The sequence below is a fragment of the Astatotilapia calliptera genome, chromosome 2 (genome assembly GCF_900246225.1).
Source record: "Astatotilapia calliptera chromosome 2, fAstCal1.2, whole genome shotgun sequence".
Classification (NCBI taxonomy): domain Eukaryota; kingdom Metazoa; phylum Chordata; class Actinopteri; order Cichliformes; family Cichlidae; genus Astatotilapia; species Astatotilapia calliptera.
This window is the reverse complement of record NC_039303.1, coordinates 24770351-24794357: the sequence shown is the minus strand read 5'-3', so window position 1 is coordinate 24794357 and position 24007 is coordinate 24770351. Positions and strand designations below refer to the sequence as shown.

The 24007-nt window shown below is 38.3% G+C and overlaps 1 protein-coding gene across 1 annotated transcript in view; it reads left to right on the top strand.

Moving 5' to 3' along the window:
• Window positions 1–24007, top strand: part of ctnna1 (catenin (cadherin-associated protein), alpha 1) — a 77173-nt gene that overhangs the window by 37211 nt on the left and 15955 nt on the right. Inside the window, exons 8-15 of the mRNA XM_026189554.1 lie at window positions 1891–1971; window positions 2255–2407; window positions 8165–8257; window positions 8813–8969; window positions 9833–10033; window positions 13238–13389; window positions 16653–16763; window positions 20581–20762. Of these exons, the coding sequence (XP_026045339.1) occupies window positions 1891–1971; window positions 2255–2407; window positions 8165–8257; window positions 8813–8969; window positions 9833–10033; window positions 13238–13389; window positions 16653–16763; window positions 20581–20762 (1130 nt within the window). The remainder of the gene's footprint in view (window positions 1–1890; window positions 1972–2254; window positions 2408–8164; window positions 8258–8812; window positions 8970–9832; window positions 10034–13237; window positions 13390–16652; window positions 16764–20580; window positions 20763–24007) is intronic.

The following is a 24007-nucleotide window of genomic DNA, read 5'->3' as shown; positions in this document are numbered from 1 at the left end:
TTGTCCTGCATGTTGCTGTATTTTTCCACATCTATTTTAGCCTGCATCCTCAAAATGGGAGAAAACATGTAAAAATACTAAGACCTTACAGGAATGTTCCATCTGTCTGTGTGTCGTCTGCTTAGTGGCAATTTGGCGTGTTGCAAACGTAAATTTTAAAAGGGGGAAAACATTAAATTATACTTAATTTGTACTTAAAGTTCAATAAATGTATAACTTATAACTAATCCAACTAAGATGAACTTTGAAAAGCAATAATGTTGAATTGTTGAAAAGCAATAATATTGACTGCATATTATTTGACTCTTAGAGCAGACTCTTGCTTACATTGAAACACTAGTGGGTTTTTGTTGAACGGGATGTTCCTAAATCTGTCCTAAAGGAGATGGATATACTCACCTGGCTATCATAAAAGATTCTACAGAGAAACTGCTTCCATAATGAGCACCTGAAGAAGTGCTTTAGAACCCCTTGGCGTGGAAATGAAATATAGGCTAGGCATGAATGAAATAGGATTGAAAGTGTTGGGGCAAAGCAGGCTAAAGCACTACCACAGCACTGTATCCAGCCAGCACAAAATCACAGGGGATTAGTGCTGTGGAGCTCCATGGCCCCTAACTGTGTGCACAAGCCCCCAACGGGCATAAGGCAGTGGGGGATGGGGTAGGTCAATGCTACCGCCATCCATGGTGTTACGTTGCAGTTGATTTAAGCATTATAAAGGAAAAGAAGAGCCCAGAGTCCAACTGGTCCTTTGCCTTTACTCAGACCTTTCCTGTCCATCTAATTTTGCTCTAATTTTATGGCTCTCCACTATCTGGGAATTTTCACTCTTTCTCACTTTATCTTCTCAAGCGTTTCTAAAAGTTTTCAGTGTTTTTCTTTTGTACTTTGCAGAATGTGATCAAACATCTCTCTACTAAAACTACTCAGTAGTTACGAATGTGTTCACTGCAAGGCAGCCCCTGAGTACTTGTGTGGATACAACTAAGAACTTATTTAAACGAGAAATGGATGCATAGGTTTAAATGTATAAGACTGATATGATTTTGGGCCTTTATGACTTTCCCAAAGTTGGTCAGTGCTTGTGTAGCAACAAGTCACCTCTACTTACGTCACCTTATGATAGCCAATCCAGTCCTTACTTTGTTCTCAATAGTTTCCACAGTTGGGAGCTAATGTTGGCCTTTAAAGCTTGAAGATAAATGGCTTATTCTAATACAAAATGACCAAAGGACTTGGGCAGCATTGTAATAAAAATTAGTGAGGGGGAATAATGAAACAAAATGAGCACTTGTAATATTATTAACCCTGAATCAAATTAGAATCACAAATGTGACAAATATAAAATGATTTACAACAGTTTCAAGTTTGACAGCCCATTGGATTTAGAAACGTTGGCTGTTACCAGACTACTTTTAATGTTGTGCGTAGGTCTTTATAGCATTACTTGCTGTGAGTCGGTGGAGGATGTCATTGTTTATTGGAGAACAAAATGAACAATAACTGGAGGCTTCAGAAATGAACTGGACTTGGTATCTCCAAACATTAGCTCCACGAAGCAGAATAGCTCAAGCTTGTTGAAAATTACATTTCATTTCAGAGTAACACCTACAGGGTGACCCAAGTCTGCTCTAGAAGAGTTTGGGTGACGTTAAAGTATAAATTGTATAACTACCCTGTTGGTTTAAAAATGAAAAGATGCAAGGGATGATTTACAGATATGAATATTTTTGTCATTTTGCCTTTTTATTTACTCAAGACTGTTTAATATTTTAGGTTTTGATATTGATTTAATTTGATCTGATCCCAAGACTTTTCAGGATTTTTGACACATGAGCTGGTCACCGTTATTCTACTCACTAATTACTACTTTTTTCCATGTTTCAGGCGGGAAGAAAGGACAGAAGCGATGCTCTGAACACTGCCATTGATAGAATGACAAAGAAGACTAGAGACCTTCGCAGACAGGTACTTTTTTTTTTGTGAACTTCCTTTTCCCTCTTTCCACTAGGTCTTCAACTTTAAACTGTGTTTGCGCTCAGTGAACTTTTATTGGAAAAAAACAAATCAAATATTTTTTTTCTTTACTTCAGCCTTTTGAAGTTTACCAGCAAACCTCAGACTCTTGTCTCTCATAATGTCAGGATGTAATCTGTAGTTCAAAAAAGCTGTGGTAGACATCAGTCTGTATGTAAAGGATATGCACCAAGGGCATTCTAACGCTTTTTCAAAAAATCATCTTATTTCACAGCTGCGCAAAGCTGTGATGGACCATGTCTCCGACTCTTTCCTGGAGACTAATGTTCCCCTCCTGGTCCTCATTGAAGCTGCTAAGAATGGCAATGAGAAAGAAGTTAAGGAATATGCTCAGGTGTTCCGTGAGCATGCCAACAAACTGATTGAGGTATTGTATGTTTTTCTTTTTGTTTGTGTGTTTTGTTTTTGTTTGTTTTTTTTGTTTTCCCTTCCCCTTCCTCTCTCTCTCCAGTGCATTTGCAGTCAGAACCTGACCCACCCCCAGATCATAACACTCAAATGCTTCAACTCTATCCCATTAGTATTGCATATTTAATTTTTATTGTTTCTGTTCTCTGAGATAAAACTTGTGATAAGACTATAGCATTATTGTCCCTTTAAAAGGCTTCTTTAAAGGTCTTTGGTCAATTCAGTCTGATGTTGGTCACACTCTCGCACACAAACATTAAATAAAGAAATTATAATTATTAAACTTAATATTTAAGGAGCTCTATTGCAGATCCTGGATCCTTTTCCCCCTAAAATGAAAAATAATAAAAAATTGCTATGTGGCCAAAGACATCAAAATTGCTCTTTCTTTATTATATAATAATGGATTGGATTTATATAGCGCTTTTCAATGCACCCAAAGCGCTTTACAATGCCACTATTCATTCACTCTCGCATTCACACACTGGTGGAGTATGAGAAACAAAAAATATATTTAGATCATTATGAAACTGTTTCAGGCTGTCATAGTAGTCACGTGAGTAATCTTTAAAATCTAGTTTTGAGTCCATAACCTTCCACTAACAGACGAGAATGCAATACATGGTTAAAAAAAAAAAAATTCAAGATGCAAGGAGAAAAGCAAAGTAATGGACTCGATAGGCAAGAAACTAACAGAACATTCAGCCAGGCTCATTAGTGGTCTTTCCTTCCGTTCCTCTAATGCCTGTGTAGAGCATCATATGACATTTGAAAGTGACTTCTGTCTATGGGCATATTGCCATGAGTATAGCTGGATATGTTAGACTAGCCAGGACAAGCAGCATGCATATTCACCAGGGAAACCATTGAAGCATCAGAAGGAAAGGGGGAGTGGGCAACAACACTGGGGAGTAACCCCTTAAGTAGCACCCGAAGGCCTGAGTGTCATATGTGGCATTAGAGCACTAGACCTTGCTAATGCATGGTTACTATTTGTGCTTGTAACACTTAGAAACACAAGGGGGGTGTGTGTGTAATTAAAAAAAAAAAAAAAAAAAAAAATTACATTTAAACCAAAGTAGTTTTGGTTTAAATTTGTTATGAACTTTATGGAGAAATTTCTTTTAGTAATTTTTGCTTACAGTTTTCATTTTCATTTGAATATACATGTTGTATGATATCAATCTAAGAATAGAAGGTGCATCTGTAAAAACCGCTTATCAGCAGCACAAAAGAAAAACTGTACAAATGATGTTTAAAGAATGTAAACTCCAAATGCTGTCTATTTTAAAGCTGGGGTTCATTGTGGTAATTGTTGCTATCATGACTTTAACTAGAATATTTTACTTCCAAAGTCTCCATATCTGCAGTTGAACTGAGCTCCTACATCAGTCTAGTTGTACTAAAATATTTATCAGCAAAATATGTTTTTGTCATACATAAATTAGGAATTCTAGTAGTGTAGTAAAGCCACTGAACAGCATCTTGGCACTGAGTTGATGGGCATCATTATGGTAGAGTTTTAAGCACTGGGCAAAGTAACTTTCTTGCTCATTACGCATTTTCTAAAAGGGAGCCAGTTGCCATAAATTCCCATTTCAAAATCTACATTAGGAGATATTCAGTGTAATCTAGCAGTTTATCCTCCACATACTTTCTTTAGTGTGTTCCTTCCAAAAAACGACAAACATCAACTGCTGCAACACAAGCGTTCACAACCTAAGTTGATGTATGCCTTCAAACCTAGAGAGAGCCCAGCTCTAACTAGGACCTGGGAATTATAAATCATGTTTTGCAACAGCCTCGACAGTAGTTGCATACGTTACTCTTCATTTTGGCTAAAGATTTCTGCCTTTGTAGAAGCTGCCAACATTGCATTTTGTCATTTTTACATTAACCTTTTTAATTATTTTTTTATGTATCCCATCCCTGGTTAATATGATTGGCAAAAGCACACAGTCAAGTATTATCTCACTTCTCAGGAAAATTATTCCTGTAAGCCAACATCAATACAATCGGCTGAACAGTAAGCAGTTCACAGTAGACCTCTTGGCTTTCACCTTTAAATAAAAATGGTTGACATTTACCTTCAAATGCATGGTAGGAAGTAGGTATTGAACTGTGCTGTGGGCCGCTCTAGATTAGAGCCTTTGCCAAACAATATATATGCAAATCAATAGAGCTGGAAAGACTAGAGAGAGAAGTTGAAACATGTTTGTTTCTTTATAACATATGGAACAAAAATGCTTTAAATGTAGAATGTCCTCTGTTCAGTAGCAGGAATAGCAAAGAGCAACCAGTCTCTGGCTGTGTTTTGTATGACATCGCAGGTTGCGCAATTGTAGTCTGCCGTAAGGCAAATGGCCTATTACATTACACACATTTTTATGAAAGCTACATTATGACTGACCCATATTTAGAGAATGAGGGGGATACAAAAAACTGCATTCAATTTGGCATGCACCAAGCTGTGTAAGGCTCTCATCCAGGCAAAGGGATGGTTGTCACATTATGCAGAGGGTTACTTATTTACCTCATTTAGATAAGTTGTTTGTTTTTGAGTGCACACTCAGTTCTGAAATATAAGCTTTGGAGTGTGAAGCCACTATAAGTCATAAAGATGTGCTACATAGCAGGTTGAGATGCAGAGATGTGCATTACTGATGGTATAATCAGCAGTGGAAAGTGAATTTACTGGTAAACCCCACCTAAGGATTTCTTTTGTTTAAGAAAAAAAATTAAGCATTGCCCTAAAGCTTGCTTTTTTTAATGTTTAAAAAAAAACAACAACAACAAACTTGCACCCATTATCCATAACTCTAAAACCGGTCACTAAATATTGTGTTCCCTCATGTCAGTAAAACAACTCTTGGTAATCAGCTTTTCCATGAGTGCATGGAGTTAATCAGTGTATTTAATCTTACCTGTCAGTGGTATTATGTCATTGACATGTGAATGACCAGTTGTACACCCTTTTATTTTAAAAAGATTTGGTGTCTAATACCTTATCCATTAGACCTGAACATCAATAACTTTTTTTTTTAAGCTTGATGTATGGACGGTCACACTGCAGTTGTATACTTGGCTCAATAGCACTGATACTAAACCACTGCAGTGATTAAGATATTTTATGCTAAATATATTATCCATGATATTAGCATAAGTTTGTAGTTTGTTGGATTATCTGTCCTTAGTGCAACTGCTTGATTGGGATAACTGTTACAGGGCCATAGTTATTTCAAATAAATGCAACCCCAGTGTCTCAGCTTTAACATATGTTTGGTATGTTCACTGTGAGAAATATGGGTTTGAGATTTGTAAATCATTGCTTTTTTTTTTTTTCTTCACTTTTACATTTTACACAATGTCTCAGCTTTCTTGGAGTTGGGTTTGTACGTATTGTTGATGACAGAGTACTTCTTTAACAAGGGGTTGTGTATTAAGGAATAGCTCTGTAGGACAGGAAGGTAAGAAAACGGGTGCACTTTTGTAATTGTTTGCATAGATTGTAAAGTCGGGCTCCCCTGATACTTTAAATGGTATGGTACAGTGTTGCAAGTGGAATGGCATCTCTCTATGCAGAAACATCTCCTTTCCCAGTGGTTCACAGGGGGCGTCATCAAAAGCTTTTGTGAAAGATCGTGCAAGTAAAAACACAGGTCTTTCCAGTTTTTCTTCATGTAACCACTCTTCATTCGTCCTCATGGATTACTAAATGTTCTCCCTCTGGTTCCAGTATGTTTGAATAGCGATGTAGAATATGTTTATATCAATGTTTCAGTGCTTTAGCTACACAGTGAAGAAAGTGCTTCTCATCAGCAAATTACTCAGACATTTTAAGGTTTGAAAGGGGCTCCTCAATGCAATACTTTGGCAGCCAGTGATGCACCAGCCCATCAAATAAGATGTTTTTTGTTTTTTCTAATAAGTATTATTTTCTAATAAGTATTATTTCCCTGTCTGTTACCAGAGGTACCAGAGGAAGAATATCATCACAGAAACATGTTTTTGAATAGAAGTTGATTAAAGGAAAAAGATAAATTGAATGCCTAAGCTGAGCTTTGTTCATTCCTTTTCCAACCTCGTGTTTTTGCTCCAATCAGACATATTATTAATGTACGTTTTAAAATTCAGTGTGTCACCTTGGCTGACAGTTTTGTTGTGCTTTTTGACCCAGACGTCAGTAAAGTAGTAAATTAGTGACCAAACTTTAACAGATTTATGTGTGGGAATACAAAAATAAGAGCAAAGCTGTTGGACTCCTAGTGCTTTTGCTGTCATGAGTTGGTTTAGTCCTTTGTAATTGATTATGTTTCAGCACATTTTCTATCTGTTGAATAATCCCATTTTTGGCGCAGTTCCTCACATCCCAGGCATTCTGTTACAGCATTGCTGCCAGTATATGCCAACCAAAATGGGAATCTTCAAAGCCTTTGACCTAAATTTATGTCGCTATAAGTAGATGTCTAATGTAAAACTTGAGTATGAAAGACTATTTAGAGATAATTGTAGGAGAGCTTTATTTTAGTCAAGACAGAAAAAAATTACTGATGTTAGCAGCTGCAGGCAAGATTTGCTTAGTTTAGCACTCCCGTTCTCACTCTACTGCTCACTTTTTGAAAGTGTCATTAATATTTGCCTCTCCAGGAGCGTAATGGCAATCTGGCAGTCTTGTGATTCAGTCACTGAGAATAACGATATCCTTGAGTTAACCAGCTACAACTTAGATTTCCATTTGGTGAAATTTACTTTTATTCTGGGAATTGAATACAGAACTTTCCCAACAGCTCGGCTTTTGTTTTTCTTCCTACTTTTTTGGTTTCTCCCTCTGTGTCATCATATTGTATCCTTTTTAGCAGCTTTATAAATTAATCCACAGCAGTGGGTTTGTATTCCACAGGGATTAGTTGTATTGCAGAGCTGCTCCATTTCTGACGGAAGAATCCCTAAACCAGGCTACCATAATGAACTTATCCAAGTTTAATTATGTATCTACAGTATGTATGGCGTTTGTTTCTGTTTTTTCTCAAAATTAGTGCAGTGCCCCGTTCAAAGTGCTGCCTTTATTCAGAACAGGCTCGCAGCATCTGAGATTTGTGGCGAGAGGAATGGTAACAAAATGGATAAATGATTTGGGTTGCTAACACCCACTCTGCTTGAGCCAACACTGCACTTATTGGTTCCTGTGAGTTAGAGGGACCATTTCAAGCAATGGAAAGACAGACACTAGCAATTAAGTGTTTAAATTTTCATATTGTGATTATTTTCTTATCACAAATATCAATATTTATCACAGCTATCGGTTTTGTTACTTGCTGTGAAAATGTGCTGAAAGTATATTAAAACAAACTGAAATTGTCTTAACAAATGTTATATTGATTGAGGGTTATAAACAAAAAAAGACCACCACTGAATATGAACAATTTAGTTTTGACTGTGGTTTTCTTCCTTTTTATTTGAATAATTTATAGCTCCACGCCTCAGCCAAGCGTGATACAAAGCTTTGTACTGAAAACAAACATCTATACTAGTTTGCATATGAGTAGTTTTAGCGACTTCACACACCTTAAATAATTATCAAGAATCAATGGACACAACACTGGAAGGTTTTTCTTGTTTTTGTTTTTTGAAGCAGGGTAATCACACATGTTGTTTTTTTTTTTTTTTGTGAGATTTCTTGCCTTTGGTTAACAATTTTGTTTTTTGTTCATTGTAGGTGGCAAATCTGGCATGCTCCATTTCCAACAATGAGGAAGGGGTAAAACTGGTCCGTATGGCTGCATCTCAACTAGAAAGTCTTTGCCCCCAGGTATGTTTGCCCCCAGCTGTCACCCAGCTCAGGTCTTGGAGCACATCCAAAAGTCAATAAATTTAATTGCAAGCACATACTGTCTTCAGCAAACAACAGTTGAAATCTGTTTACGTCTCTAACCTCCCTTTTGTGTGTGTGTGTGTGTGTGTGTGTGTGTGTGTGTGTGTGTGTGTGTGTGTGTGTGTGTGTGTGTGTGTGCGTGCGCGCGCAAATAACAAGTTTGTTTTGCTTGTCAATCTTTTGACCATTGAGTCCATTTTTTCCACACACCTGCTGCTAACGCTCTTTTTAAGCTCATCTAATGAGTCCCATTCATCCTGAGCTATGATATCCACAGATGTTTCTTAGTCCAAAACAAACAATCTATTATTTTTGCCCTAGTCAGTATCTAAAAACACTCCCTGTAATCACCTCTAGAAATTAATTTTCTTCCTAATTCAATCCTAACATTGAGCTAGGGAATGGGGTCTTCGTGCAATCAACCTATGCTAATGTTGTGGCTCAAGGCTATGTTGTAATTGAGCTTTAATGGTTGTAATTGGGTGATTACAGGTGATTAATGCAGCGTTAGCCCTCGCTGCCAAGCCCAACAGTAAGGTGGCCCAGGACAATATGGATTTGTTCAAGGAGCAGTGGGAGAAGCAGGTTCGTGTCCTCACTGATGCTGTCGATGACATAACCTCCATTGATGACTTCCTTTGTGTGTCTGGTAAGTCTTGTTCATTTGCATGTCATAGCCATGAGGAAACAAAATAAGTTTTTCCAAATAGTTGTAATGGTCTGGATTTTATTATTCGTGATGCTTATAGACTAAACGCAGTGCATAACGGAGGAAAAACCTTTTTATACGGTCTGTGGTAGTAGTGTTTCCTCGTGAGTCGCAGTCACGCTGTACACTTCTCAGATATATATATATCTGACGTGGCCTTAGCAAAATGTTTAAACGTAGAAGACCATATTTGTCACCATTATCCACACAACAGAGTGATTGAGATTGTAGTGCAGTACTAACCACTGTTATTGGATTTAAAATATAACGTATGTATGTAAGATGCATAAGCCATCTTAATTCTCCCTTTGTCCAACAACAAGCATCGGTTCACTCTCCAAGGTATCATTATGCGCTATAGAGAAAAACCCAGAAGCATGAACAGAACTACATCTATATTTGACATCCTGTCATGTATGTTGAAGCACACAAATGGTTTAGAGTCCTCATTAAGCATTAAGCAGAGTGGCTTCTCTGACCTCCAGCCAAGGACAGACTGTAATTTACACAGTGGACATTTGCATTTTATAGGCGGCTCATTAATAAGTATTCTAAGAATTGGTTTTCAAACCCATACCTTCCAACAAACGCATATTATGTACTTGAGTTTTTCAGTGGCTTTTAATTTCAGGACTAACTCAGGAATGAGAACTTCCTAATTTTTTTTTAGACTGTCACATTATGTGTCATATTATACTGTAGTCGTTTTGATTAAAATAAAAAAAAGTGTGGGTGTGTGTGGAGAGGTCTGACTGTCCGTCCGGGCTGTACACTAATAATTTCACACTGCTTTATGTCCCCAGAGAACCACATCCTGGAGGATGTGAATAAGTGTGTCATTGCTCTGCAAGAGAAAGATGTTGATGGTTTGGACCGTACCGCCGGGGCTATTCGAGGCCGTGCTGCCAGAGTTGTCCATGTGGTTACTTCAGAGATGGACAATTATGAACCTGGAGTCTACACAGAGAAGGTTTTGGAGGCAACAAAGCTCCTTACTGATACAGGTACCACAGAAACAAATAAGTTTACTACTAAATAAATTTAGACAAATACTGAGAGGGTAGACACGGTAACACTTGCTAATGTAGGTTACTCCAAGTTAAATGAGAAGGCAGTGGGTCCATGGGCATGGATGGCGTCATGGTTGCTGTGTCCATATTTTATATACATTGTGTGGTTAACACTTATACCGTATTTTCCGCACTATAAGGTGCACTTAAAATCCTTTAATGTTCTCAACTCGGCAGTGTGCCTTATCTGGTGCAGCTTATCTATGAATTCTGGCTGTTTACTGACTTCGAGCCGGTTTTATGTGGTACACGCCGCTCAAAAATCTGTCGAAATGTTTTAGTAGGACTTTGCTGAGCTACGAAGCCGCACCGCTTGATGGATTGTCTGAGCGTTATGGCTACCGTATTCCGCGTCAGGCCCCAAAGTCAAACGAACACTGTAAATTCTTTCATCTTTAATAAAATGATCAGTGTTGCTGCTTTACCAGGTGTAACAATTAAGTTTAACATCCAGGCATCCATGAAAACAGAATATATTATTTAACGGAGTTAGAAGTTAGCAGAAAGTTAGCTCGCTAGTTTTGCTAGTTAACTAAACACGATATATCATGTTCTGACTGAGAGATTTCTAGCGACACATTTATGTTAGCATACCAAAGCATAACACAGTGAACCTGGAGAATGAACACTAACTTTTTTCCACTTGATAAAAGTTCCCAATGTGGTTTTTTTTGACAAATGCAATTGCATGGAAAATTACTGTAAACGGACCAAACTTCAGTAGGGGAGAACAACTGAGATAATCCAGCCACAATATGAGGTTAGTCATTAATATAAGAACCTCTATTAGTCCCACACGTGGGGAATTTGTTTTGTTACAGCAGAAAGTGGACAGTGCAAAGTTACATAGCAAAAGTTAGAAAAACACTGGAACAACATACTGTTGTTCCAGTGTTTATAGAGCAGCTACCAGCGAATTCAACATTAATGAATCAATTGTAAGGAAGTGGAGGAAGCAAGAGGAATGAGTTGAGTAAAGTTTGACTTATCTGACTGTTTTGTTTCGATTAATGCGCCTTATAATCCAGTGCGCCTTATGTATGAAAACAGACCCATTTGTCGACAGTGGGCCTTATAATCCTGTGCACCTTATGGTCCGAAAAATATGGTATTTATGATCTACTTACATGGACTGACACACTAGGGGCCATAATGGCATGAGTGTGATAGTCTTTCTTTGATGTCTGTCTTGTTTTTGTGTAAAAACGGTTGACAAGAGTATAAAAAGATTAACTACTAAAGGGCTTTAAGATAATAGGGTCCCCCAGTTAAGCTCTTGCAGACTAGGAGAATCTGTAGATCACAAGTTTGTTTGTTTGTTCTTTCCTAAGATTTTATTTTTATTTTGAGAATAGCTTTAGTTGCTTTCAAGAATGAGCTTATTTTGGTTATGCTTATTTATATATTATAGGTGGTGGTAGTACTAGTACAATACAAACGCAGCACTTTTTACAAACAGAACCAGAGGTATGCATGTTTAGACAGGTTGTCTGTAATGTGGTGCACTGTACTGTTGGAGTATTTGTGTACAAATTAGTAGTCATACACATGTATAAAGAATTTCCTTTAATTTGATCAAAAAGCCTCTAAAATCTTTACTTTTTATTTTTAAAAAGGTGGAGAGACCCTGCTCCATCCACTTTACCTTTGGTACATTGCCTGGTGCTAAAACCACACTAGTATCTGCCTGCAAAGTTGTTTCTCAGAAGTCCGCCCTTTATTTGATTTGTCTTTGCTTTGGATGTTTTTGAGCATTTGAGTGCTGGTGGCATTTTAAAAGGCAACTTGTATGAATCTAGAATTGGCTTGTGAAATGCAATTTTCTGTTGAATGAGCCTGAGACATTTTGAGCTCTTCCACAATTCATTATGGTGCATTGTGTGATATGGTCTCTCACACAGCTTGCATTACTAGTCAGTATGACATGACGGTCACTGTTAACCCTTCAGTAGTATTCTGTTTTAATCCAAATTATGACGTAATCAATCTGTCATAGGTTCAAAGACTGAGTCATATTACAGTTCCTTCCACCTGTGCTATTATATTGCAGTTTAATGTGTGGAGGTTTTTTGTCCTTCAAAGGACAAATTCCAAAAAATATTTTGCAATGCAATAGAGAGAGGGGGGGACAATATTCACCAGGGCAAAAAAAATCTTTATTAGCCTCTATTTTCAGTTTGTCTGAATGTTGAGGTGCATTTATACAATGTTTTCCACCAGTTAGTAAGAATGTTTAAAGTTCATTATCTATGGATTCACTAACAATACAGTTATTTATTAACACTTTTTTTTTTTTTTTTTTAAATGGGAACTTACTTGAAAGAGTCAGTTGTGATAGTTTAAGGAGAGTAATCACTGTGACTGAAAAAGCCTGGAGGTTGTAAACACAAAACCAAATCTGCTTTTTAATCCTGCTGCTCCCTCCCTCAACATTTGCATCTTGACACCCATGATGTTCTCATGAAGTTGCAGCAAAATGCAACTCTCTTAATGCAGTGCTTTAAGTGGTGTCTATGCATATGTCCTGGTGAGTCCTCCAGAGCATTCTGTGCATTCATTTAAGGCATTGAGTAGACACCAGTGCAAATTTCATTAGGTTTAATATAACACTTTGTAATTATGAATTCTGACACCACTATCTTCGTTTGCATTTAATTTTAATTCAACATCAGACCAGAACTATTGTTCAATATTATCACTGGGGCGATTGATACTGATAAGTCGATTAATGTAATTTCCTTACTAGACTAACAGTATGTGTCAAGTAGCTTTATAACCCAAGTTACACTGAGAGAAATGTGATGGATGTAAAATGAAAAATAGGCCCAAGGTAAATTACTCTGATATAAGGATAAATATTTACAGAAGTGTATCTAACAACATTGTCAGTTCTGCTTATGGAACGCTATCTGATCAGTTTTTACTGTAGGAAAAAAAGACCTACAGAGGTTTTCAGCATCAATACAGCTGCTTTATTATTTGTTTCTGACAGTACAGAAACGGTAGAAATGAGGCTTACATGTTAGTGAGTTGTGTACGGTTTACACTGCCGACACAATTCATTCAACATACAGCTGTCAGGAAAAGCCACATCAGATTGATAAAGGAACTGATCAACTTCATCTCTGCTTCCTGTAGTCATGCCACGGTTTACAGAGCAAGTGGAGTCTGCAGTGGAAGCCTTGAGTGCAAACCCCTCACAGCCTGTGGATGAGAACGAATTCATTGATGCATCGCGCCTGGTGTATGATGGCATTCGTGACATCCGTAAGGCTGTCCTCATGATCAGAGTGAGTTGCACAGTTTTGTTTTTGTTTGCATGTTTTTTTTTCTTTCTTTTTTTTAAATCGAATTTATTATTTCTAATGCAAAGTAAGGCTTCATATTGTCATCTATTTTTCTCTTTCAAATTGTGACAGTGAGAGTTCTGACGGAGGATTTTTGATGTGGTTTTTAACAGCTTTTGAACAGAAGTCATATGCTTGGAGTTGCTCTATTGTTGCCATATGAGTAGTAATATCCTGATTAGCTTTTTATCTATAATTGTGAGAACCTGTACACATGCAGTCTTGGGAACCTATGATTAACTTGTCTCAGGCAGTGGCCAACCTAATTGACCAGACTTGCAATTTCGGATAACAATGGGTTTAGTTGTCTGTGGCATAATGCCTTTTAGTTGTGTCCCATGGATGAAGAAAACATTTCCATCAGGGTAAAACGTTTCATCATAGGATCACTAAGAACAGTTTGGGCATTCAATCACAAATGGACTCAATCCATATTTCCTCTAAAATGAAGAAAAGTGAAGGGGGGAAACCCACACAGCCTGTAGGAAATAAGATTCTGGGGGAAAGTTTTTTTTTTTTTTTTTTTTTTTCGTCTTTCAACATATTACCCCCTGTAGCTAAAGTACCTGAAACTGCCAAATTTGATTTCTCAGTAGGGAGCAAATTTCTTTAAACCACTTGTCATGTTTAACAGTACCAAATTATGTATTTATCACACTAAGATACAAAGTGCTGGTTGCTGTCTTCTATTATTTTCAACACTTTTTTAAAATTGAAAACACTAGCCTTGAGAGCACATTTTGTTTTGACAGTGGTCCTTAACTCTTATTAATAATCCTGCTCAACCACAAACAAAAAAGCAATAACAAATGAAAAGAGGAACATTATCCTGCTTTTGCATTTTAATAAGTGAATGATTTAAGATGGAGGGTTTAATTGGCTTTCCTTAATTGAATTGCAGGCCAAAGAACTATATTTTAAGACTAATTTCCATCTGCCCTAGCTCCACTCTTCTTACCCTTTTTGTTTCAGACCCAGCGGTGAACATTGGGCTTATGGTTTGGGCTGAACACTACCTGGTAGATTTGTGGGCAGGTGTAATTTGGCGTGTGTGACTGTTAACGGGACTTATTAAGCAGCTTTGCTCATAATGTATCTGTTAGCTTTATTCTGCCTTTAAGTGCCAGCTGGAGAGACTGATGAGATTGAACCTTCACCCACCACTTTCTAGAGAAGGCAAAGGAAAAAAAATGGATTAGTGTTATCTCTGCATTTATGTTATTTCAAGCAGCATCTACACAGCACACTCTTTAATCTTAGTCTTAATTACTGTTTGTTATAATAAGATTAAAGGCGTATCAAAAGCATTGATCTAGACTGATTCAATTGCAGGCTAAACTGTCATTCAAGGGTTTTTCTGTGGGCACGTTCAATTCTGAGTCCAAAGAAATATGAAATCCTCCTAACAGCTGCGCTGAGATGGCCACGAGACAGCTTCTCTTCAGGGCATGTCCACTCACATGTACAAACCCACCCTCTTGCTGTCTTTCTAAAAATCCCCACATGCAAGGCCCTAGTCTTAAATCAAAACAGACAAGAGTGTGGTTGGGGCTGCTTAAGATAGACTCATCTTTAACCTCTATAAGTAGTGCACAGACAGTCTGTTAGATGTCCCTTGAATATTTGACAGGCAGACAGACCCCTCTCCCAACCTCCAGTGACATCAGAGAATATGCCTCCTAGACATGAAACGGTCTCGAAGTCAGCGAGCCACTGACAGTTAGATACAGAGGGCAGCTGTTACCGTATGATTTGTGCGGTGCATCACAGCCCAAGGTGATTTTGCTGCCTCTGTCCTAAAAGAAGAAAAAATTGTCTCGACCCACAGAGGCTATGAGCAGAATGTCACAAAAAGAATAAAACTGGGGTTATTTCAGTGTTGAACTGTCTCATTCATATTTACAACAGGAGGGAAAAAAATTCTGGTTAAGGCTATGTCTGTTTTCCAGCTCTGTCATAATGCTATAATTTCACCTCTTGCCCTGTACACTTGTAATTATTGCATGTCAGATATCATCTGTACATGTATGCGTCATGAAGGCGTTACAGGTGACATGGATAATTGCAGCTTTCAGACACGGTAGAAATACAGAGAATTATCACCTAAAAACCTGATTAACATATTTTCCCACAATGTGGAAAAAGTGGGTTTTAACTTCATTTACCTTGACAGCAGGTTTTCAATATGTTGTCTTTTTTTAGACTGCAGGCTATTGTTGTCACTTCTCACAGTAGTTTCCCACTGGGTGCCCACCATGAGTTATGATTTCTGAGCCTCCCACGTTCACAGGTTATCTGTTGCACAGGCCGCAGCAGGTGATATCTCTGCCCCACTGAACAGCATTGTCTGAGTTGAAAGCGATGCCGATGAGTCACTACAGCTTTTGTATCTGAAACCATACCCATATTCCCTTGAGTACAAGAACATCTCTACATTCCCTAAAGCAGAGTAAGATTGTTCAGAGACTTTCAACTATTTTTTCATTACAGAAAGGAGGTAGTGAGAAAGCCGGATAAGCACAAGCCAGGGCGTCTGCATCCTAATGTCCCTTTATCTGTCCACATCATCTCCCCTGTTCCTACATATCAACTAACTTTTGCCTATCACTTAATATTGTATCTTGCCTGAAGCATAACCGGCAAAGATAAAGTTCATTTTATATATTAATAATATGGCAAATTGTTCCCTGTGGCTTGTTTTGCATTCAGGGCAAGAGGTAAAGGATCTGAGATGAAGTGGCAAAATTCTGGAAAAACACAATTCATGCCTCACTCGCCTTTCTGCAGATAGCGACAGATGGGCCTCTAAAGTGTTTTGCTCCCAATATGTTTCGTACCAGCTCATACCTTCATTTTCCCTCTCAAGATGCACAGGCAGCACATTACACTTGATTTACAAATTCATTTGGAGTTTACAGTTTCTCTACCAAGCTGTGGAGAGGGTAGACATTTATCTCATGCTGCCCTGTCTGGCAGCACTAAGGCATTTCTCATAGATGGTAAGCAGTTTTGCTATTTAATAGTGTTCACAATGCTGTAGTATGCCAATATTATTTTATGTTCCCCACTTATGTACAAACAGCTTTTTCTTACCTTATTCCACTTCATCTCCCATTTTTCTTTTCTCCCCTCCTCCTGGACTTTTTTTTTTTTGGGATGTTTGTCTTTCTTTTGACATCTTCTCATGCTCTGTTGTCCTGTTACAGACTCCAGAGGAATTGGATGACTCTGACTTTGAGACTGAAGACTTTGATGTTCGCAGCAGGACCAGTGTGCAGACAGAGGATGACCAGCTTATTGCTGGCCAAAGTGCACGGGTATGTTGTTCAGAGGTTCTGATTCTGTATTTACTCCTCTTCCCCTAAAACGAAGGGTCATCAAATTGCAACAATACTTTGGGGAAAAATTGTGAAATATCCCAGAAAGAAACAAATCTCAAAAATGTATTTTCCTATGAGAAAATGGGTTGCTTCAGTGTGCGGCTTAACTGTATTTTTACATGGTTAAATATTAGCTGTGATACTGCATATTTCAGTATCACAGTTGAATATTGTCATATATATATCTCTATATTTAGCTCGTCATATTGCAGCCACAGAAATTCTTTTGTCCATGAAACCATGAAGCTGCACTTTCTTTTTGCCTTATAGTCTGATTTGTCATAACTTCTCCGTTTTGTGGTAAGCTTTTCTTTGGCTGTCACTTCTTCACCCTGACCTGTCTTATTTGGCTCAGAAGAAATGAAATATATATCCTCCTGCTTTTACACACGCACTCACATAAGCTCAGCAATTCTCTGCGCGATCAACCTCTCACATGTTTAAGCTTGCTGCGGGAGATTTCACTTGTCATGTTTGCATAGTGAGCTAACGATTAATAAGACGATGTCAGAGGAATTGGTGCACAAATTTTCATCACTCACAGATCAGTGCTGTCGCTCTCTATACACAGTTCGCGCGATTGCAAAGTGAAAGCAAAAAAACAAGCGCAAATTCAAACGCGATTTCAATATGTCACATATTGACAGTGGCTCACCGATGCCAATGACATAATTACCCAGCTACATTTCTGAAAGAATGCAAAAGCATTGACATATATTTTTCTTCCTACAATAGCCCGACGGGCAGGGCAGAGATAGATTTTGGTAGCCCGACTGAAAAAAATCGCTAGCCCCAGGACGTCGGGCTAGCGATATTGCAAGCCCTGTATCTGATTGAGGAATCACTCATCTTTGGAAAAGAGAGTTTATTACAGAGAAATGTCTCTTTCCAAAATAAAAGCTATACTATCCGCTTCTTCTGGGCTATATTCTCAGCAGCATAAGGAGAATCATGTGCTAACAGCTGTCTAAATGACTCGGCTAAAGTTAGTAGCATGCTTGTTGTTTTTGTCTTTGCACTAGGATGATGTCGGCGTAAATGTGCAGTCATATTCGTTGTGTTCCCACTAGTGCTTTCAGGTTAATCTCGTTGAAATGACCTTAACGCCACAACACGGCAAATCTCCGTTAACGAGCTACCGCCGATCGCCCCGTGCATGGGGCTAGACGGCCAACACGTTAACGAGCTAACTGCGCTAACACACTAGCTCCCACCCATGTAATTGAGCATTGCATGGCACATCCAACATACTGTTTTACTTTAGTCCATGACTCGCTTACCTTCAGGGTCATACGTCACATGAAAACCAAAATAATTCCAAACGCCAGATCTGGAGAGCTTAACTTCTGTCTTGCTAGCTTGCCCTGCGCTCTTCCTTCTGACTATGCTGTCTGTGTTGAGCACTCAGTGGATCTGCGCTCGACAGTGCAGCCTAGGCGGAGTAGTCGAACGCAGATTCACTGAACGCTCAACACAGACAGCATCGTCAGAGGGAAAGTTGATAAAATAAATTACAAATGTTGTATTGTTCGATACATATGCGTACCGAACCGAAAGCACTGTATCGAACGGTTCAATATCGATACGAATATCGTTGCACCCCGTGTGTGTGTGTGTGTGTGTGTGTGTGTGTGTGTGTGTGTGTGTGTGTGTGTGGTAGGTTTAAAAATATACTTGATGAGACAAATATCACTTGACTGGTGCAATAACATCAATTGGAATAGTTTATTTGAAGAGCAATTTTATATCTCTAATGAAATTTGAAGATGAGAAAAGTAGAACCAATACATTAGTCTTTCTATATTTGCAGGAAATATTTAGTCTTTTTTAACAGTATTCTAATATTAATGCTGTCCCAGCCATTGTTTATTTTTCAAACACTTCACCCACGTACTTGGTGATGATGGCTTGTCTTCTCAATAGCTCAAGTTATGGGGGGAAAAAGGTTTAACCATATAGAGCTCTTATATTCAACTTAAAATGGACCTGTTATGCTTTTACTTACTTTTTCTGTTTCTCAAAGAATGCATGGCTATAGATGAGTAGGACTCTTTTTGGCTAATGCTAAAAGATGAGCTGTTCTATTGATACAGAGCAATGATGGAGGATCAAAACTTTACATGAGTTTTAAGGAAACTGGCATCTTTAAGATATTTTTCTTAATATTTGGCCCCATTAATCTATCATTAAAATGTTATTGAAGAAAAGTGTCATAGTAGCCAAGCAGCTTTTTTTTTTTTAAATTTTTTTATTCTGAGTCATGCAAGCTCTTGTGCACACGTAAACCTGTTTATAAGCTATATTAATTACCCGAAGACAGTTGGTGACTCCAGAATCTTTTGCTCACTCATTTTAGCTGTTTTAAAAATAGAGGTTTTTCACTGCAAATGACCTTTTTAACAGTATTCATGGAAACAGAGACATTCTTCACTTACCTTTAAGCATAGATTGGAAATGTAATAAAAGCAGACAAATATAAAGCTCAGCAACAACACATGTATGCAGATGAGTTGGAATAAATTTTAAATTTTTAAGAAATGATGATAATAAGTCAACTTTGAAGTCAGTACTTTAAAGTTGACTTATTGTGTGAATTATGTCCTCCAGTTTGCTTTCCTTCAGTCATCCATGCCATCTGGCTCTTAGATACCATGTCACAGACGGAACCAGTGAATGTTTGTTGACTGAGCAGTCTGCACTCTGTGAACTACCCAAAAAAGACTGAGCAGCTAGTTATTTTGTTTTCCCTGCGTGGTGTAACACACTGCGAATCCAATCTTTTGTGCCTCTGGACACCAGCTTTGTGTGTTCTTTTGTCATGAGATTACTTCAATACAACATTCACTTGGATAGGACAGAACTGCAGTTCTACAGTATTTGTACTACGCACCAAATTTGTTAAATTTAAGGTTAAACTTACTTGTAACTTTATATTTTAAGAATATAGAGAGATTGTACATGTCTTGATCTCAAGAATCCCTCATGGCTCCATTGGTACATTTCAAGTGTTTTTGTTGTTGTTGTTTTTAAATCGCCAAAGATGATCTATTTTGTTAGGTACAGTCTTTCCATCTGTGCACTGCATAAACAGCTCTTTTGAAGCTTATGTGCCTCTAGAGAGAGGGTCCCATTTATCAGCAATAGAATGAACACTTGTGTGATGATATTGGATTTCCTGCTCTTAAGTGTCTGCCTACTTTGGCCTGACAGGCTCATTCACTGAATGGCTGATGTCTGATTGCCTTTTTTGGAAGCTGCCCTCTTACTCTCCAGTCCAAAAGGATGGATAAATATGGTGATAAATACATCTTAACGTGAATAAAGTAGTTGTAACTAACTCCCCTTATACTGGTCTTCAGTGGCCAGAGGTGGTGAGTTCATATTTTTCCAAGATATGTTACATATGACTCACTTGCTCTGAACATAATTTTGAACCCAGCTTTGAATTTTGGGGATGAGAGAACAATATTATTTACTTATTTATTCAGAGGATACTTCAGGCAACCGTTATTCAGGCACATTGCTGAAAAGCAAGTTACACACCAAATAGTGAACAATTATGCATGTGTTTAAATTCTAAATAAAGGGTCACACAGTTGTGTAGGATATCTTGCTGCCTTGATATTCTCAGGCGTGGTTTCGAACAAGACTCACTCATTGATTATGGCCGCCAAACTTATGTTCATGGTATCAGCAACAGTATGTTTGGGTCTAGTTTGCTAACCATCCATGCTTTTCATAAATCCTCCTTCAGGCTATCATGGCTCAGTTGCCCCAGGAGCAGAAGGCAAAGATTGCTGAGCAGGTGGCCAGCTTCCAGGAAGAGAAGAGCAAGCTGGATGCAGAGGTATCCAAGTGGGACGACAGTGGCAATGACATCATTGTGTTGGCCAAGCAGATGTGCATGATCATGATGGAGATGACAGACTTCACCAGGTTAGTGTTAGTGGACTGCTTTAAAGAATACCTTTGATTGGTAATTACTTTCATGTACTTGCACGGGGACAAAATACGTGCTGCATGTCAACTTCCCTCTTGCTCGCATTAATATTCTGTTGTTGTGCACTTCAGGCAAAATGCCTTCCAAGTCAGATTGCATATTTAACTTAAGCCTGTGTCAAATACAATCAGCCAGTAAGCCTACATTTGTTTTCCCAACATTTGCCCATATCTGCACAATGCTGTGCACCTAGTTTAGCAGTACCATTCATGCATCAGTGCCCTTTTCCTTGAGCAGCACTGTTGGTAGGATTTTGTGCTTGATTATTTTTCAGTCTTCCTTTAATCTTAATATGCACAGCCATAAGCAGTGTGTCAGATCTCCCTCTCTCCTGGTACATGAATAAAGCTCTGGAAGTGGGGATTCTCCATCCACAGAGCTGCTCTAAAGTGGCTGTATTCACTCTTGGTAAATGGTTCAAGAGGTGAAGAGCTCAGCAGGGACAGGTGAGACATTTTACACCAAAAAAGAGAGACTACATTTGAGCTATGGGTCTAAGGAAAGTAAAATAAAGACCTGTTAAATGTCATGATTTAATGTTATAAGCTGGTCAGCCACATGTAATTACTGTCTAAATCAGCATTTTTTTGTCAATATGCAAACTACTTGGAAGTGGAAGTGAGCTTGAAGTAAGTAGTAGATTCCCAGTGTTTTTTTTTGTTTTGTTTTTTTTACCTGTACACGGTCTTTTTTGTGCACATTTGGGACATGCGTTTTTATGCTATAGATGGTGAATAGTGCCTAAATTTGCTAAACTTCTATGTGCAAACTCTGTATCAGCAGCAAAATGAGAAAAGATTGACCTTAGTGTGATTGACCTTGAGCCCAGATAGTCTTGTGGACAGATGGTAGCAAATGTAGCTAAACATGGCCTTATCCTGAAATTTTCATCAAGTCTGTTTTAGTGAACCTGTTGACATAAGAGATCTCGCCACTCTTGGCTCTGACTCTGCAGCAACATACACACCTTTGTACAGAAGTAGCAGCCAGTACCCTCCAAAGGCCTCATTAGAAATTTGGCTCTTTTTCAGTTCATCCTGGTCTTTGCCATTTGCTAACAGATTTGTTGGCTTTCACTTCACATCAAAACGCATCAAACCATAAACAACAAATTCAGTGATGAAGTTCTCAGTGCTGCATGTGACGGCTTTCTTTATTGTTGTTTCATTGTTGGATATACAAGTAAGTTCAGGACCTTGAAAATTCACAAAGGATGTGATACTGGCTTTTTCTCTCACCCGCTGATGATAGAAAAGTGTAAATCGTGACCCTTGCCAAGTACACAGTGGGGGCTTGTCCAAAGGGATTACTGATTATGGTTCACCAACATCACCATCTCTACATTACCTTCTAGCTTACAGTGTGAGTGCATTTGTATGTTGGCATGCACAAGTGGACATTTTGACTGGCTGCCTGTATTTGCGTCTGACTATATTTGTATGGCTGTGCCTTTTTAAATTTTCAAGTGAATTACTCAGAGGACGTTGTGTGTCTAACTCTGAGTCACCTCCGTAATGATGATGAAATGCTGCCTCTCTATCTTAATCTTCTGAATGGGTCAAAGATCCCGTCTCCTTGGCCAAAAAAAGTGAATGCTGGAAAGCTGTAGAGGATTTGAAATACTGACATAACCAGCAATCTGACCAGGGTTAAATAGGAACCAGTCATGTTTGCTTGCAGTACTTCTTATTCATGCAGAGGATTAAGAGAAAATTTTTTACATGACATGCAGATGATACTGCTCATCCTGGACTAAAATCAGTGCTTTTTAGTGAACTCGGACAGCCACATGCCTACTTCAGCTTTCATTATTTATCTAACAAATGCATTTTATCATTCGAAAATATTTTAGTTATAAGTTTTCAGCCAAAGATTGACAAAGCTATAATAAAAATAAGCATGACTAATAAATCTTTGAGAATTTGCAGTATGAATGTGAGTGAACATTTGATGAGTTGCTTTGTTTGTAGCCTTTCACCTCTCTTACAGTTTGCAAAATGAAATCACAAAGTCAATTTATTAACCCAGTTAAACTTCAGTGAATGGTAACTCATGGACTATTTTTATGTGAGTAATAAAAGAGAAATGCTGTGTTCTATTAGATAGAAAATGAGGCACCTTCATCAATGTGATGAGCTGCTGACCTTATATGCAATTTCTTTATTTATCCTTTGAATATTTGAATTGAATTTATACATATAAGTCATACTTCTTCCAATTAGCACATTATATCCTCTCTGCTATGTTACTGCCATTTGAAATAAATTGAAAATGATGCTTTACAAATAGTTTTAACAGTCCACATAGTAACTGTGTGGAAGTTGTTCATTTAATCCCATAACTTAGCATTGTGGCTTTTCTTATTTGGCACTGTCAGGGAGTTTGGAATTGACTCTGTGTACGCTTGTCTCACATGCGTCCGTGTATGTGTGCGCGCGGGTTGGTCGACTGAGGGAACACGCATGGTCATTTGTCAGGCAGAATAAATATCTTCACATTATGCCTTCACTCTCACATGCAGTGGTAGCACATGGAAGGTCAGTAGTTGGCTAATTCAGCCCGCGTCCAAATTATTGCCCCCACAACCTTGAGCTGGCACAAAGCACTGCCAAGGTTAATGCTGTATGAGGTAATTGATCCAGACCTCCCTCCTGACAAATCTGCAGAGAGTGACTGAGATCCTTGTTGACTCTGCATCGCTTATGGCTGTATGGCAGCTCTCATGAATAAGGCATATGTGTATAGCTTGAGAACATGCAACATATTTGAAAGCCACCTGTCACAGTCTTTTGATGTAGAATGCTTCACATTGACACACGGACAGCTGTGTGGACAGATATGGAAAATGATGCTTTAATTCTTTTGCTTTAAACAATTTTTTTTAAGGAGGACATCATAGGTATATATTCGCAGTATAAAAATGATTACCATGTTTATGTATTCTGTGTTTTTTGGGGGCAAACTTCTGTATTATATTACCAACCTACAAATCTTTTTCTAAATATCGTCACAGCACCGTTAGCTCTCTCCAGGGGTTGACTTGTCCCCAGGGAGCTTCCAGTATGTGCACTGACGCGTGGCCTTTTCCACTAGGACTCTGGCTTGCTTTACATCAGAGCAGCAGAGGGAGAGCATGAGAAGGGAAGGGTTGGAGATGAGATGAGAGGAGAGGGAAGAGGAA